At 40.2% G+C, this 15694-nt stretch overlaps 2 protein-coding genes across 2 annotated transcripts; both read right to left on the bottom strand.

The window, feature by feature from the left end:
- Positions 1–1246: 1246 nt before the first annotated feature.
- Positions 1247–1556, bottom strand: CYBJADRAFT_31171 (uncharacterized protein). The gene has a single exon (XM_020217657.1). It carries the CDS (start codon positions 1505–1507, stop codon positions 1301–1303), a length of 207 nt encoding a protein of 68 aa, XP_020068534.1. The 5' UTR covers positions 1508–1556; the 3' UTR covers positions 1247–1300.
- Positions 1537–3004, bottom strand: ROX1 (Rox1p). Its single transcript, XM_020215731.1, has one exon. It carries the CDS (start codon positions 2962–2964, stop codon positions 1942–1944), a length of 1023 nt encoding a protein of 340 aa, XP_020068533.1. The 5' UTR covers positions 2965–3004; the 3' UTR covers positions 1537–1941.
- Positions 3005–15694: the final 12690 nt, after the last annotated feature.

Here is a 15694-nt window from a genome sequence, read left to right as displayed (position 1 = left end):
TCCACTATTCCCAACAAATCCCGTACATAGTACATATCACTAAGGGAAACACAATTCCGATCACCGTGGTGCTACATGGTGATACGTTGTAGCACGCAGACTCTCTTGCAACAGCCACTTGTACCGAGTGTACTTTGGCAGCCCTATGTAAAGCCATGAGGGTGTGCTACAACCGTTGCCCCAAAACCCAAAAACCCATGGTTGCCTCACATGCAGCGGACAAGTTGGTTGTAAGGCTCGTGAGTGCGTATACGCTGTGGTGGGCTACATGGGTCTCTGTACCAGAAGCCATACTGGAAACTGTGGTTTTGTTTCAAGACTCTTTAGGAGGGAGTCGTGGTGGTGATGAGGCTCAGAGTTGCCACAGATGCCGAAGCCGATACCATTCTATGGCGATTTTATCGTAGACGTCTTAGCCTATACAACTGCTTATATTGATAAATGGCGTAGATGAAGTGCCGTGGAATCGTCAGGCCGCACTGAAGAGGAGAAGTTGCGGATAAACTAGAATTAAGTACAGTTCCAGCTTGTACGTTGTTTTTGCATATGCTTACCATTGTACTCCAATGTCTCGTGCGAATGAGATGATTCGCACTGGCCCCAGCAAGTGACATGGGCTGTGTAGATACGCTGGAAGCCGATCGTACTATGTACTGTGAATGAGCGTGTTAGTGGTTGAGTTACGACCATGTGCGCCATGATGTGTCGTAACTTGTTTTCATAATTCTTGATAATTAATAATTGGTTAAGCGTATTTATATAAGAACTAGGGAAACTGGGAAAGGTTTTACATGGACAATGTACATGCCATGCACCGGGATTGGAATAATTAACCAAACGCTTTCCCTGTAAGATGGGTATGAAGTGAACAATGTATACGCAGGATCAACAAGTTGGTAAGCCCTTTCGCTTTCGAAAGGTTCAAAGAGTTAAACACACCCTGCTACATGCGTGGAGATGTTTTCGGTCATATTTGGCTTATGTCCCATTAGACACATACGAATCAGCATTTGCCAGGGTTCAAGGGTTTGTCTTGATTTGTTTTGTTTGGAAGGAAACAAGGAGAGATGCTTCGTCAGGGACGATCTCTATTCGTATGCTCGAGATTGTCGTACACACGTACAGTGTTACAGCTGGAAGGCCATTGTACACATTCTCTTGCACTATTGTCCTATGTTTCGGTGTGTTTTAGGCACTTTGCAAGTTCCAATTCCACGTTATTGACGGTGTGGGAAACTGGAATCAAGTTGTACTTGAATGTGTAAATACAGGGATGTACATTCGGACAAAGAACGTACAACTATGGTCCATAGTGAGAATATCTGTCCCGGATGAGCTCTTCCACATCTAATCTCCAACGTCCGAATTGGACACAATGCATGTAGATTTGTACAAATTCCCACTGATTCATAATACAGAATCGAATGAGACAAGCCAGCCAGCAAATGTAAAAACTAACTGGCTCAACTGTAATCAAACTGTACTTCCTAGACGAATAACGGGTCATGCCTTTACATTATACATGATTACCATCCGAAATGAAAACAAAGAACTATTTGTAATCTTTATACACTACAAGGGTTGGTCCAGATCTTTCCCAAATTAATTCGAATTAAAAGGCATAAATGCATGTTCATAAACAACGTGGATATCCGTGTAACATCGATAAACGAAGACGATGCTTTCGGTAAAGTTTGAATTTCGTAAGCTCGGATGTGTGTAGAATCCTCAAGCGCAATATTTCAAAGATCAGCCATTGGCTATTATAGAGATATTCCGACTGCCGTCCAATGAAACAAGAAAAAGGAACTCCTATCTCATGTGAATGTGAAATCTCTAGATGAACAGGTCAAGTTCATGATGTAAAATGTGCATGTGTGTATGAATGTCGTAACTGTATCACAGAAATATAACTGGTAGGATCTTGCGGTGTAAAGTTCTCTAGTTCAACAAGCTCGCCAGACTCGACGTTGAAGGGACTGGGACTGGCAACTCACGCCCAACAGAGTATGGTTTAAGTGAGGGAAGCTTTGTTTGGAATGGCTGGTTGAATGGAACAGGAGGTAACGTGTACTGTTGTTGGTACAAAGGTTGCGGAGAGTGAGATTGACCAACTATGTATCCAACAGACTGTGCTGGAGGTTGGTGGTGTGTATGGCGAGCTGGTCCCACTGGCTGGTGGTACACTGGAATATGATGTTGTGGTTGGTATTGATACTGTTGTGGTGCATTGTGCAACTGTTGTTGGTGATATTGAGCGTAGTGTTGCTGTTGTTGTTGTTGATGATGCTGTTGACGCTGTTGCTGCTGTGAGGGATATACAATGTGATCTTGACCCTGGTTCCGTAGGGAGAGAAAGCTCTGAGCAACAGCATGTTCGTCACTGGTCATTGGACTCTTTGGACTAACAGAGATAGGACTCACCAATCCAGTCGATGAGTTTGGCAAATTTGGGGATGTGGATGAAGCCATGGCGTTCGTAGTGGTTCTGCGTGATTTTGCCTTGCAGTGTGGGCAAGAACCCTTCTTGCCAAAACGACGTGGAACATAACGGTAACCAGGGTATTTCTCAGCGTGACGCTTCTTCTCTTCTTCAGCCAACTTGTTCCAGTGTTCCTTCTCCTTAGGAGATAGATCTCTCCAGCGACGTCCAAGTTCACGAGAAACATCTGGATTCGTCTTAATCATATCGCCCTCGTCCAAAACTCTCTGATGGTATTGTTGGCGAAAGAGAATGAACGCATTACGTGGTCTTGGAATGTGAGATCCATCAGCTTTGCAGGTACACTTCTGTTGCTTTCTTGGGCTCGATTGCACCGTGAGTGAAGGAGGCGATGATACAGTGACGTTCATCACTTTTGGTCTTGAGGGCTCAACTGGCACCGCCATTGGTTGCTGTCCAAAAGGAACTCGCATGATATCCGCCAAGGGAGGAAGCGTAGGTTTCTTTTCAATAGTATTCATGTTGTGATTTGTTGTCTTGTATGTGTTGATGTTCGCTGTTGGAAATAGTTATTCCGAAACTTGAAGTCTGGTAGAACGGGAAAGGCTCAGGTTATAAATACGTTATTTCGATCATACACAGAGAGGAGTAACAGGGAGGAACTCTTCATGTAAGAAGTTGGGAAACTCTCTTTTCTATATGCATTTTGCATGTCTATACATGTACACACATATCCGTGCATATGCATATGTAATTGCAAAGTTGAAAAAGAAACGTTGGCTTTGAAACAAAAAAAAAAAAAGAAAAAAGAGAAATGTCCCAAAAGGGGACACATGGGACAAGTGGTAGGAACACAGAAGATGTGGTGGAGTAAACCCAATTTATACTTGGCTGCAATTTTGGACATGGGACATGGGCTTGACACGTAATGGAAGTTAGTCGCTATCTTGTCTTTGGACGATGAAGATAAATCGTGAACGAGATTCGAGCACAAATCAACTGTAGAACTCTAATAGAAAGTCATACTTCTATGATTCAGCTAAGACAAATGAACCTGAAGTATTCTATTCATATCTGGGCGAGTGATCGCTATATCTGAGTGGCGAGTGGGTTGTAACACGGTCATTGGTTTGCTGCATCTCATTTCTCTAGCGGCTCAGTAACTAAGGCATACACTTGCAAGAGAGGTTAAGTGGTCCCTAAGGTGATTGACTGCGTGATTCTCCTTCGAATTACTGTATTTTGCCAGTTAAAATTGTGGCAACGACATAATTAGAAGAGAAAATCTATATTCATACATAGCTACTGTATGTAGTCAATGAGTATTCCATTATTATTTTCCTCGGAAGGTTATAACAGCATCCCAAGTTGTGGCAGTTTAAAAAGAATAACTGCAGCACGTAGTCGGTTTTGAATAGGGCAGCATGTTGTATTGAACATATCAACTCTGTGTCCTCAAAGCCAGATATTTTTTTTGAATACAAAAAACAGCTAAGTGTACAGTCCAAGTATGGATCTGCTTTTGTAATTTTTCCATCTCTTCGAACTGTACGTCTTGTAATACGATCCATGTTGCGGCATGATGCACTGGCTCACAGTTATAGTTACCCACTTGTAACTTACAATCGAATGAAAATCAAGGTTGGACGTAGCATTTGTTGATACATACCGAGCAAATAATTATTCACAGTTGATAATAATAAATGGAATCCATCTGCTGTAGAGCATATATCTTACTGTCGCGGTTTGCACCAGGGTATGAAACATTTCATCACCATAAAAAACTACCATGTGTAAGGGTTGAGAAAAACCTAGTCATGACGGAAATCTGCATAGCCCTGGTAAGAGTTATGGGCTTTATCGTTTATGTGCATGTGCGTAGATATAGGATTCAGGCTGTACCTGTGGTGACTATGAACAACTCTGCTGGAAGGTGGGAAGTATTGACGTATAATTCTTTTATACGCGGATGTTCCAAAAGCGAAAACGTGAATCACTCATTTCTAGGGTCCCGTCAACTTTCGCCGCACAGGCTTTATAGATGCCCTATAGTCTGGAACTTCCAGCGCTATACGGGAAGATTTTCAACACAATCCTTCGTCTCCACCCCCCACCTCTTATGCTATATGGATGTAATTAATAACAAGTGTAATTAAGTTCATACCCATCTCTCGTATTTTATGAGGATATCTGTGATTTACCATCAGCAGACATGTCATTCTCCACCTTAGTCATTTGTTGAAAAGATGTCAACATCACAACCCATGACCAAGTCACCAATTTTAACACTTGTTCAGACCTATTCCCAGGTGTTGTATGTATGAAACATCATTCATTACCCATCTGGACTACGGAATAAAAGTGCATGGGACTGCAAGAAAAGGAAATTCACATAGGTTGTGTCGTTCCGCATCTGCTTGCAGAGCCAATGCGGGCTGTAAAAGAAAAACATCAAAGGTTGAACTCGTAGTTTTCATGCTTCAAGCTGTTCTTCTCAAACTTGTAATCATAACCAAAGCAGGCTGAAACAGGTACTATGCTGTATTTCAATAGTAGAACTGCAAATTTAGTGATCCTATTTTGTTTGCAGGCATTCAGCCAAGATTGCTCTTTTTTTTCGAAAGTGTAGCCCACGTCCTGGGACGGACAAGGTCTACGAACGAAGATGGGCTTAATGACCTCGTGAACTTTGTCTTCCAAGCCTTTAGACCGGCGAGGTTTTTTAGCCGAATCAGTAGCATCTAATGGATATGTCGTGACTAGCGAAACAGGCTGTGCCTAAATACCGATACGGCAAGTCTAAAGCATACGTGAATTGTCTTATTGCTCTATAGAGGCCAAACAGTATAACAGCTGGACACCAATAGAAGATATGATTTAGATTCTCTGTTGGGTTGTCTCAAGTTAGAGCCTTCTGTGCAGATTTCATATAGTAATTCGACGCAAGCGCCTAGCCTTGAATCATGTATTTTGACATTAATGTTTCATTCCGGACTCCTTTACTTGCATAGGTTTAGGAATTACACTGTTGACAGGTCTCATTTGTCTCGATGTTATAGAACTAAAAGCGTTTTTCATGCTTATGTGAAATCCTTTCAAACCCCTCCATCACTGTCTGTAGGTTTTTTTGTTAATCATGGATAGTCTTATTTGTCCGGTAGGCGAAGCCTTGGGCTTCTTCATGCTTTTAGCATATGCCTAGAGTTTTCATTTTTTGCCTTGAAACATTTCCTTAGCATTGCCGACATTGATACAGATCAAGAGCTGTCATTATAATTAGTCAGCTCTCAATAGCCGAAGAATTTGATTTGGCTTGGTACAAATCGCTTGAACATGCGAACCATAAGGCACTGGCTCAAGTTAAATTCGAAAGGCTCTTTTGTCCTTAGGCACTACATATGTGACATGGCATAAAGCACAACATTACATACAACTTCTACGAGGAGCATTAGGGCACTTAAACAATTCTGATGGGAAATTATGTTGGGCTTTGTAGTCATAAAGCCTTCTGAAAAGTTTTCTCTAGCATATTCATCAGTTTTTCAAAAACCCTGCGTATCTCATGAGCAGCTGGCGAAGTGGTCATCTGAAAAGTGGCTAGCAATGATACAATCAATGGCCTTCTCGTGACATACTTACCAAAGATGCCTGTTTCTTAACTTACTGAAGTTTTCCAGGTTCTAAGGTGTTTGGATCTGTATACATGAGGGTAGTGTACAAGCAGTTAGTTTTCTATCTCCTCTCTTGAATGATATTCGAATCAGATGATGTCAATAGTTTCATTTCGTATTTTTGTAATATGTGTATATTTGTAACTGGAATTAATTAATGTATAGTGGTACGCTAACGAAATTTGTTGCCTACTATCTTGCAGTCCACCTACAACAAACAGCGGCATATTTTAAAACCTAATAAATAGCAAACTTCATATCCTAAGTGAGTCGAAAAGGTACAACCGTCTTGCTGGCATTACGATTACCGAGTAAATGTCTTCAATGACGCTATTAACTACACAAGTTGACGTTATAATAGAGTTTCCACTCCAATTGATTAAATCAAAACGGTTGTCCTTTCTAAAAAACACTAATCCATATCCGTTTGAGAACTATATTTACCCGGTATTTTCTTGGTTCTTGACTCTTTGTTAGGACCTAGTAGGTTACAGTTGGACAGGAAAGATCACTAAAGATTTCAACATCTACGTAAACGTGTTACTGCCAGATCGACAACAAGTAACGCAAAACAGAGTAAATTAACTGCCTTCCTTTCTTGTCTCGTATCTTTCTATCACTATTATCCAATGTTTTGTTTGCTTTAAGCAAGGCTATACTTTCAGCCCTAATTACTGAAGCATAACTCGAGAAAAGTTAACGGTTGAATAACTTAACATAGCTGTAGTTCGCGGATGCGTGTCCCGGAGTTATTGTCTCCCACTCATCGCTGAATTGGGCCTTTTGCGCGCTGGAAAAATCGAACGACATCAACAATTTGAATTCAGGCGTTGCAAAGTTTTTCTACTCTGCATTTTATAGGCATTACATACAAACCTAAATTGGTTCACTGCTCCAACTGTACAGTTTTCTTTTGGTTTTTCGTCAAATTAAATTGGTGCCTTGTGCCCTCAGGGCTTCAGCTCCTGGCCTTTTGCTACCAGTAGTGGCGTTGACTGATCGTTCATAGTACCATATACGTACATAAATATTCTTTTGAGGGAATGTACACAACATTATAACTTCTGTTCACATAAACGCCGTACAACTGGACACGACAAGAAGTTTGACCTTGGGTCAGAGAACAGCTCAGGTTATTTGAACTTGGTTACCCCACCGATGAAGTACAATCATTTTTCCCTTACACTTGAAAATAATCAAATCTATATGGGTTGTTATGTATTAAGGAAATTCCGCTAGTAAAGATTGCGATTTGAAACTTAATCGATTGAGTGTCCGAATAACATATCCGGGCCTTTAGTATGGTTCATTAATATTCCCCTGAGGAGTCCAGACCCTTGGGCATTTAACAAATCTCTATGTTGAAACCAAGTGATTTTTTAACGGTACCAGAATATTTTGAGTCTGCGTCTCCAAAACCCCAAATATGCGTCCAATGCTTACACATGAGGCTATTGCATATGCCATGTAAGAAATGCTCGCAAATTTTCCGCACTTAGAAGTCGAAGCACCTAGCACGCTAGTGAACGTGACTTAGTGTTCAATTGCCGACCAAAGATGCAATTGTTAATTACTCAATATATGCTTTCTATAGATTCCGTACGAAACTGGAGTGAACTCAATGTGAGTTAATAGCGTCAGGACATTGGTCCCATATGTACTACATATGTGAATTCGATGTTGAACGTAGAAACTCTTGTAAGCGTAATGTCGAAAGCGACACTTGAGATAACTCTTATCACTAAGGCGTTCAAGATTCGCAACTAACAAGTCATAACAAGGCATCAGCACCTGGCACAGAATTATGGTTTTCCACAACTACGGACGGCCACCGGCTCTTTCTTGAAACTCGCAACCTGTAGCTCTATTGTCCTGCAAGGTGCACTCATGTACATCTGCTTGAAGAGGCTTAGAGTTTCAAATTTATCCGACAGAAAAAAGAAACGATAATGAATAAGAAAAAAAAAGAAATGTGCATCTTTTTTCCAATCCTTGCTTCATACGTGGTCTAGACATTAAATTACAATGCAAGTACTGGACAAAAGCCATTCAACTTGCAAAAAACATGTTCAGCCATTTAACTGCCGTTACACATATAGAAGGGTTATACATGTATTGTTTTCGAAATTTTTCTCAGCACAGTCCTGGACACCCACGGCACAGACAAAAAGTGAGGCGGGAAAATTCTTGTACATATTTGTACTATACTTTCCAGTCAACTGTCAAGCTTCAACAATAACGTCAGGTTAACAATACGTCATGGACACTATGAAAAAAATCGCAGAGTCCGTGAGAAGTTTTATGATGAAGTCATGCAGATTAGCCACGCTCAAAAATGGGTCAGCCTCGAGAGATTTTGGGTGTTGCTCCTTGAGTTATGAAACCCACTCATGAGTTGTGTAGTTGCGAGAGTCACATTGTCTGGTTAGTTGGGAAAATATATCTTTTGCGGCTTGCACAGTAATGAATCACCATCGAAGTGCATTATGCGCCGTGAGAACCTAGAAGGACGGGACTAAGTATATGTATGTTTTGGCTTCAACCTCAAGAAGCTTATTGTTGATCTTGGATGCGAAATTTTTAAGTCCCTGTGGGCTTTATATACTTGATAGGAAACACTGCTATAGCCAAAGTGCAATGAGTAATAGTTAAAGGGTGTGTATTGATTGCTTTGCTGTTGAACGTTATGTCTTTAAACTTTAGCCCGAGATCAATGACGTTAAGACAGACAAAGCCTAAATGACCAAATTGGACAATTGATTCACACACTTACATATCTGTATATGTAACCAGTGATTACGAGTGCGCATACCGATACAGTTTTCCACAGATGATCGGAAGTTTCATCTTCAAATGCATCGGAGATGAAGCTGTTGGGCAACTTTTACATATCATGTTCTCTATGTATGACGTAAATACATGGGCCAATATCCCCCAGCACCAAATTGGTCATCTACGAGGCACTGCTAGTGTCAATGTTCTGAGTGCCTGATGTAAACCAAGTCGAATTTGGACATTAGGTCCGTGAGACATTAATGAAACCCATTCCGAAACCAGGTTGCTTCAAAGGCACTGGATATGTAAGTGGCTCACTTTTGAATGATTTGGGAGTGACTTGCAGGCTACTCAGTCATGTGTATGTGTCTTTACATGTTCCATAGCTCCTAATTAATTTCGAATGAAGATTCAGAACACACATATATATGTATACTGTGCATCTAGATGTTGATCTTATATGTTGATAAAATGCCTCGAATTCTGCCCGAAAATTACGTTGGTACATATGAACGTTGTACAAAGGTTTCTTAGATTACCTATTTAGTTTTGTTTCATTATTCTAATGATACCTAGAGTGAAGAACAGCTCATGTCTAATGTCTACAATTCACTCAGCTAAAAACGTTGGATCGTCATAGGCGACCAGTGAGCGGGTGATTATCAAAGTCGGGCTTGATCCAAACAAAGCAAGCGAAGGAAAACGCGTTTCTATAACGGCTGCAGAGCAACATGCCTTTGTATTCGCACGAGGCCACCGCTGATGTTTCCAAGTATATTGGACTGCTTTCGATTTTGTTCGAGGGCACAAATTGACCAATGTATAACGTCACCGTCAACAAGCCCAAACACCTAGCAGTAATCGAGGTTCTCTATGACTCCGCCTCAACGGTGAACAAAAGCTCCTCAACTTTAATTGACTTTTAACTTCATGTAGCCATGTATAGAGTCTTTTTTGCTAGGGTTCCTCTACTTTAAAACTTCTGATGCTGAATTTTGGGTGTGAGTGTTTTTTTTTCAAATTCTCGAGGGTGTGTGGCGGTGGAGGATAAGAATTAACTGGATACTTCTTATCAACTAAGGTTTTGGATTGAGCATCATGCAAAACTTTTAGAATTTCATGCTTGACAACATTTGCGGCTGAACAGACTACAATCTTGAACATAAATCCTCATTTGGGACATTTTTGAAAATGTGGACATATGCATGATGCTCTTTTTAGGTTTTCATTTATGCTGGTAGTTTTATTTTTGTCTTCTTTTTTTTTATTTTTCCGTGTCTGTTCGGAAAAACTATCAGAATTCCACTGGATATGAAGCGCAATGCAAGCATATATTAGTTAGCTCAGTCAAATCACTGCACATGTTAACATAGTAATGGCTTGTTTGCTATCGTGAAAGGAATCTTTATTCAGAAATTTCACTCACACATAAACACTTCGTAACTCAAACAATTAGATGTGGTAAGTCGTATCTGAAACTGTGACGTATTTCTGTGTATATCTGCAATGTGTAGATCAGGTCTAATAAATGTATATCATGTGAGAAACGAATGCGTACTTACAAGATTTTAAAGATCATCTGCCTCAAATTCTGGACTCAACAAATTAAGAGCTTACCTGCGAAGCCCAAGTTATTGGTTTGTTATTCAATGAATCGAATACGCCAAACCCAACAACAAATCGCCTAGGAATATTCATAGTAGCAAATCCTGCAGAACAAAACAGATGAAGCTTTCTTTACCTCAACTTTAAAACGGTAGCTACGGTTTACTCAAAGGTGTTAAGCTGAAATGTTCACGACAGATAGTACTTTGAAAAGCAAGCAATTACAATTTTGGCTACTGCCTCAGTATATCAAGCGATTTACATCATAAACTACATAATTGGGCTAAAAGGCTACAGTGTGTTGACTCAAAAGGTGCCGCAAGATGTCAGTATTCTTCACGTATTCATGAAATTTTATAGTGTTTAAACTAGAGAACCATGGTGAGATGGAATGACTATATGATTATGGCTACAATCAGCAGTGACTTAGTCTTATTGTCAAGATGATGTAAATGTATATGGGGGCTTATTTGGCCAAAGAAATTGAGGTCTTCCAAAATACGTCATTGCCAACAAATTATTGTTATTTCTGCATTCTTGCTTTGATCAAAAACTCCGAGGATATTACATCAATGCATCAGATGCCCCATGAACAGACTTAGAAAGTTTTGTTTTCTATCATAGGTTAGACCCCTTTTTGATTAACAGATCAACCTCCTAACAGTGATTAAATGAAGAAATTACTGTCCACAGCATCAACACAATAAGCACATTGTCCTACTTTGCTGTACGTTTAAAAGCTTCGTTAAACTTCCGTTCCTGTTTGCTATTTCATAATTCTTCCCTAGACCAGTTTCACGCATAGAGATCTTCCAATCTATGTTGTTCCCCTGATGAAAAAAAGACGCAACTTCATCTGCATGAAAGCAACAAAGCAGAGGATTTTCAGCAGCCTTCTGAGTCATTTCAAGTATAAACCACGAAGGAACAACTCGGAGTTCAGCTTTACCATTTACCCCTGAATGTTCAAGGGTGGCCTCTAGTTGTGTTGATCAAATCGTTCCAGGATATTCGTTGCACTTCTGAAGTGCGCTGCGCTAGGTAATGTCATGTGTGTTGAATCCTTAGTAATGGTGAACTGTGGGTTGTCACAGGTGACTCCATACAGATGTATAACATTGAAAAAACAAGATTCGCAAGCATTTGCCTCATTTCTGGACAATATAAAAAACGATATGTGCATCCATAATGTGTATGTGAGTCATGTATCACATGTATCTAGTTACGAAGTAGCCTTGAACTCATGCAATGGTGACCTGTGTACGCTATGCAGAAGTTTGTTAAGCAAGGATATAATCCCAATTTTCACTTTCCTGTGAACTGCTATGTTTCAAACTCTCTGTTTCTCTGAACAGCTAATTGTAACTTCTAACTCCTGGCCGTTGTTATAACGTCTATAGTTACGAAGCAGCATGGACAACTAGTGATGACACCAGCGCCAACCCTATTTGGATGTAACCCATCACATATCCCCATGACGAAATAGGTTCACTAGTGGTCAACAACTAGTGGGGAATAAATTCTCCCACATATGAGCATTGTTGCTGCATGATTACTGAGTACGTATGTACTGGTTTCATCAACGAAGTTGAAAAATTCCGCACGACTTTGTTTGCTGCAATTTAGCAATATCGCATTAAGTTGTGTGTGTGGCCTCTCCAGCCCCTAGCTTTGCAAACTTGCTAGGGCTTTAAAGCATATCCTTTGTCCATAATCCAGACATAATATGCAAGATCGATGATAAAAAAAGAATAGACTTGCATGCGTTTCAAGCGTTGTAGCATTGTTCAATGCAGATCGTGTTGTTTTGACTGTTGAATCAAAGTGCCATGCCCTAAGCTTCCATGAGTTCGATATCAATTCAGTTGAGGTTCAGAACTTTATACATGACGTTGAGTTATTTATGTAAGTGTATGTGCAAGTACTAACTTCTTTAGGAGCGTCGTGGTTTCACGATGGATACCACTACCACTGTGAATCGTAAATTAAGGAACCTTAATCCGATTCTTAGAGGTTTAATACTGTACATGGGTTTTCTTTCCACAGCAACCGAGACTGGTTGCTTTCCCATTTATAACACTCCCGACAGAATTCCCTCAGAACTGAAATGAGCGTCGCCTGGGCTTTGCTTGACTCCCAAAAGCGTCCATCTCTAGGTGAATGGTAAAGGCATTGCATAACTCGTTTCATCAGATGACCATTCAAGCACTAAATCCGAAGACTCCCCTCTCTTCAGCAATGCAGGAGCATACTCTGCTGCAAAGTTCAAGAGCCATCCAAATGTCCGCGACGTGTGCTTTAGATATGAACAATAGTACAGGGTTACAACTCGCAACTTTGGTGTGGTCTCTGACTAGTGTCGTCCTTTAATGGAAGGCATTTCCTTCTGAGACAGACCAGACCCCAGAAGTGAGCCACATGTACACGGTTTGAAATTCATTTGGACCGATATATTTGTCTAAATCCTTCACAATTATTGGGTGAAACATTTTCACTCGGCGGTGTCCGGGTTTAATCAGTCACACGTTGTAGGGGTGAACGGTATGGGAATTCCTATCCAAGAGTATCATTGGGATTAGCCTCTAAAGAATGATGAATACAACTGATTTATGGATAATGTACAATTCTATAATAAATGTTCGGGTTAATTATGGTCATATTCTTTTGTTTTATTTTAAAATGGATGAATAAGTGGAGTTCTAAATTTTCTCATGAAATATTTGGTTAATTATAAAAAATCAAAACATCTATTGTGCTCTGTAACCATCGATAATATCCGATATTTCCAATCCAATAACTGAGGAAGTGTATATCTCTCCAATCATGAAGACCAATAGCTATGTTGTTGTATTCAACCCAGATACGTTAATCAAACAGATCACATAGTTATATCAACTATATACCGCATACACTCACTGTCCAAGCAAATCGATAGTACATAATTTGTCCATCGGGTTGGACAGTCACAGTTTGTCTCGGGGACACTTCAAATGCATGGTCCTGTGTCTAACAAAAGTCCTAAACTCCGGATTTATCGATTCAGCTTATGTGTCCACAGATGTTTGCATGCAATGACCCAGTTCTAAATTGATACTGAAGTATGAAGTACACATTGCACAATGTTAGATTATTATTTTGACGATAATTGCCGATCAGAAGGTCCAAAAGACAAGCCACTTACAATAACTTTTGGCCTGGGTTGGATTATCACTTGTCCTCATCGGATAAAAATGCAGTCTTCTCCACCAATGAGAGACGGGTTCTTGATCCTACATTCAACGCCATTTTGAAAAACTCAGCAATGCCGAATTGTGACCATTGACCCAGTTTCACAATGTTACATGATGAAATATGGGCTGGTTTTCTCAAAATCCTAGTAACGTGGTTTATATGAGGCTCTGTTGAACTCACAACGATAATCTCCATTCTCTCAAAACGAGAGAGAGAAACAACAAATGGCCATTGGCTTGCACGAGTATTTAGAAAAAAAGATTGTGCATTTATGAAGTTAGCACGTGGATCAGACTTGATAGATTGTAAATTTAGGAATAACAGGTAATTACCCATTATGTTATCCGCTGGCCAATGGTACGTCGCAGCACCCAAATTTATTCATATCAAGCCAGCATATCTCGGTGTGGTGTATGTCACAGCAAAGCCTACAACTTGAACATGTTAGCGTTACTGCAGTGAGTCACAGAGTGTTGAGTAGTATCCACAATTCCCGGTTGTAACATAACTGAGACATCCACATGGTACAATTGAGTCTAGCTTTATAATAAGATATCTCAAAAAAGTACGCCTTGAGCTTACAAAGTCGATGAACATGAAACATCAGTACAGCTTCATTTTGAGCCTCAATGTTGGAGTGATATCCGTCTAGCTCAATCTGTCTTCTAAGCCCAGGTTTGGCAGAGTATGCTTTGAGTCCCCTGAAAGGAATTTAACAGGCTTGAGGATAAAGAATATAATAAAAGTGCGTCGTTAGATGGTTCGCGAAACAATCCAGAAACACATCAAAATTAGGAGTGAGACATTTGTTAAGGTTTTAACTTATCGATTCTCATCACTGTATTGATGAATTAACCTTTATTTTATTGGCTGGAAATGACCGAATTTGTTCCCAGAGGTACGAGTCTAATGACAAGAGTTTTGTATTTAATGTTTCGTCATCATACTTTTGCCGATTTATCCTCCTAAGCTTTGGAAATAACAATTGGTTAAAGGCCAGTTCGAATTACCTGCGAAGTTCGAGCCGAGTCTTATTTAGAACTCTCGGATGCATCGCAACTTGTATTCAATGTAGCTTCCTGTTAGCAGCAGATCGACAACTCATGTATTAAATACGAAGTGAACAGGAATGTAGTCTGTATGTACTCAGAAATGGGAAAGAATACATGAAGTAAACAGCACCGAGGAGTCACATTAGGCATTTAAATCTGTTGTCTACATTCCCATCAAAGATCTAGCGGTGCAAGAAGCAATGTAGCGCATCACATTATGGACAAGCAGAGAAACTACAATTAGAGCAACTGTACGTTGATGTCCCGTGGTCCGTATTGCTGACGTGGATATTTTATAGGTTAACCGAAGTGACAGACCCACTGCGTTTCTCTGGATAGAACCACACCTGATAGGTATTCCATGGCACTAACAGTAGCAGTGGTAATAATAATCGTAAGAATAATACGGCAAATATGTGTCAGGAGTAGGTTTATTATGAAAAGGAGTTTGCTTGGTTTCGGAAGAAAGTGCCTATATAATGGACGCTCAATATGATGGAGAAGAGCTTGTTCAGCTCTGTATGTAAACGATCCACTGCACGATAATTTTGAGGTTTCATAGCCAATGAGAATCCGTATTTGTTTCGTCAAAGCCAGGATGTGAGCTTTTGTTGCTTTCTCTCATGTTTGGTGTTAGATGTGGAAGTTCGGGTCAACCAGCGTAACTTGTTCCAAAATACCATGACATAGCCATGTTTTGCAGTAACACAACGTTTCAAACTTGGAGAGTTTTGATGTTGTGTGCAGGGGTGAGAAGGGAGATAAAGTGGATGTTTAATAATTCCAATCCATAGTTGGGGTTACATGGTGTCTGGACTATGTGCGTTGTCGATCAATATTCATATAAACGTGTTGGGGTATTGGGTAAGAAAGTTTTACATGGCTGGGTTCATGGATACGAAATTTCACACAGCTGG

Source organism: Cyberlindnera jadinii, assembly GCF_001661405.1.
Source record: "Cyberlindnera jadinii NRRL Y-1542 unplaced genomic scaffold CYBJAscaffold_16, whole genome shotgun sequence".
NCBI lineage: Eukaryota > Fungi > Ascomycota > Saccharomycetes > Phaffomycetales > Wickerhamomycetaceae > Williopsis > Williopsis jadinii.
This window is presented reverse-complemented; position numbering and strand designations above follow the sequence as displayed.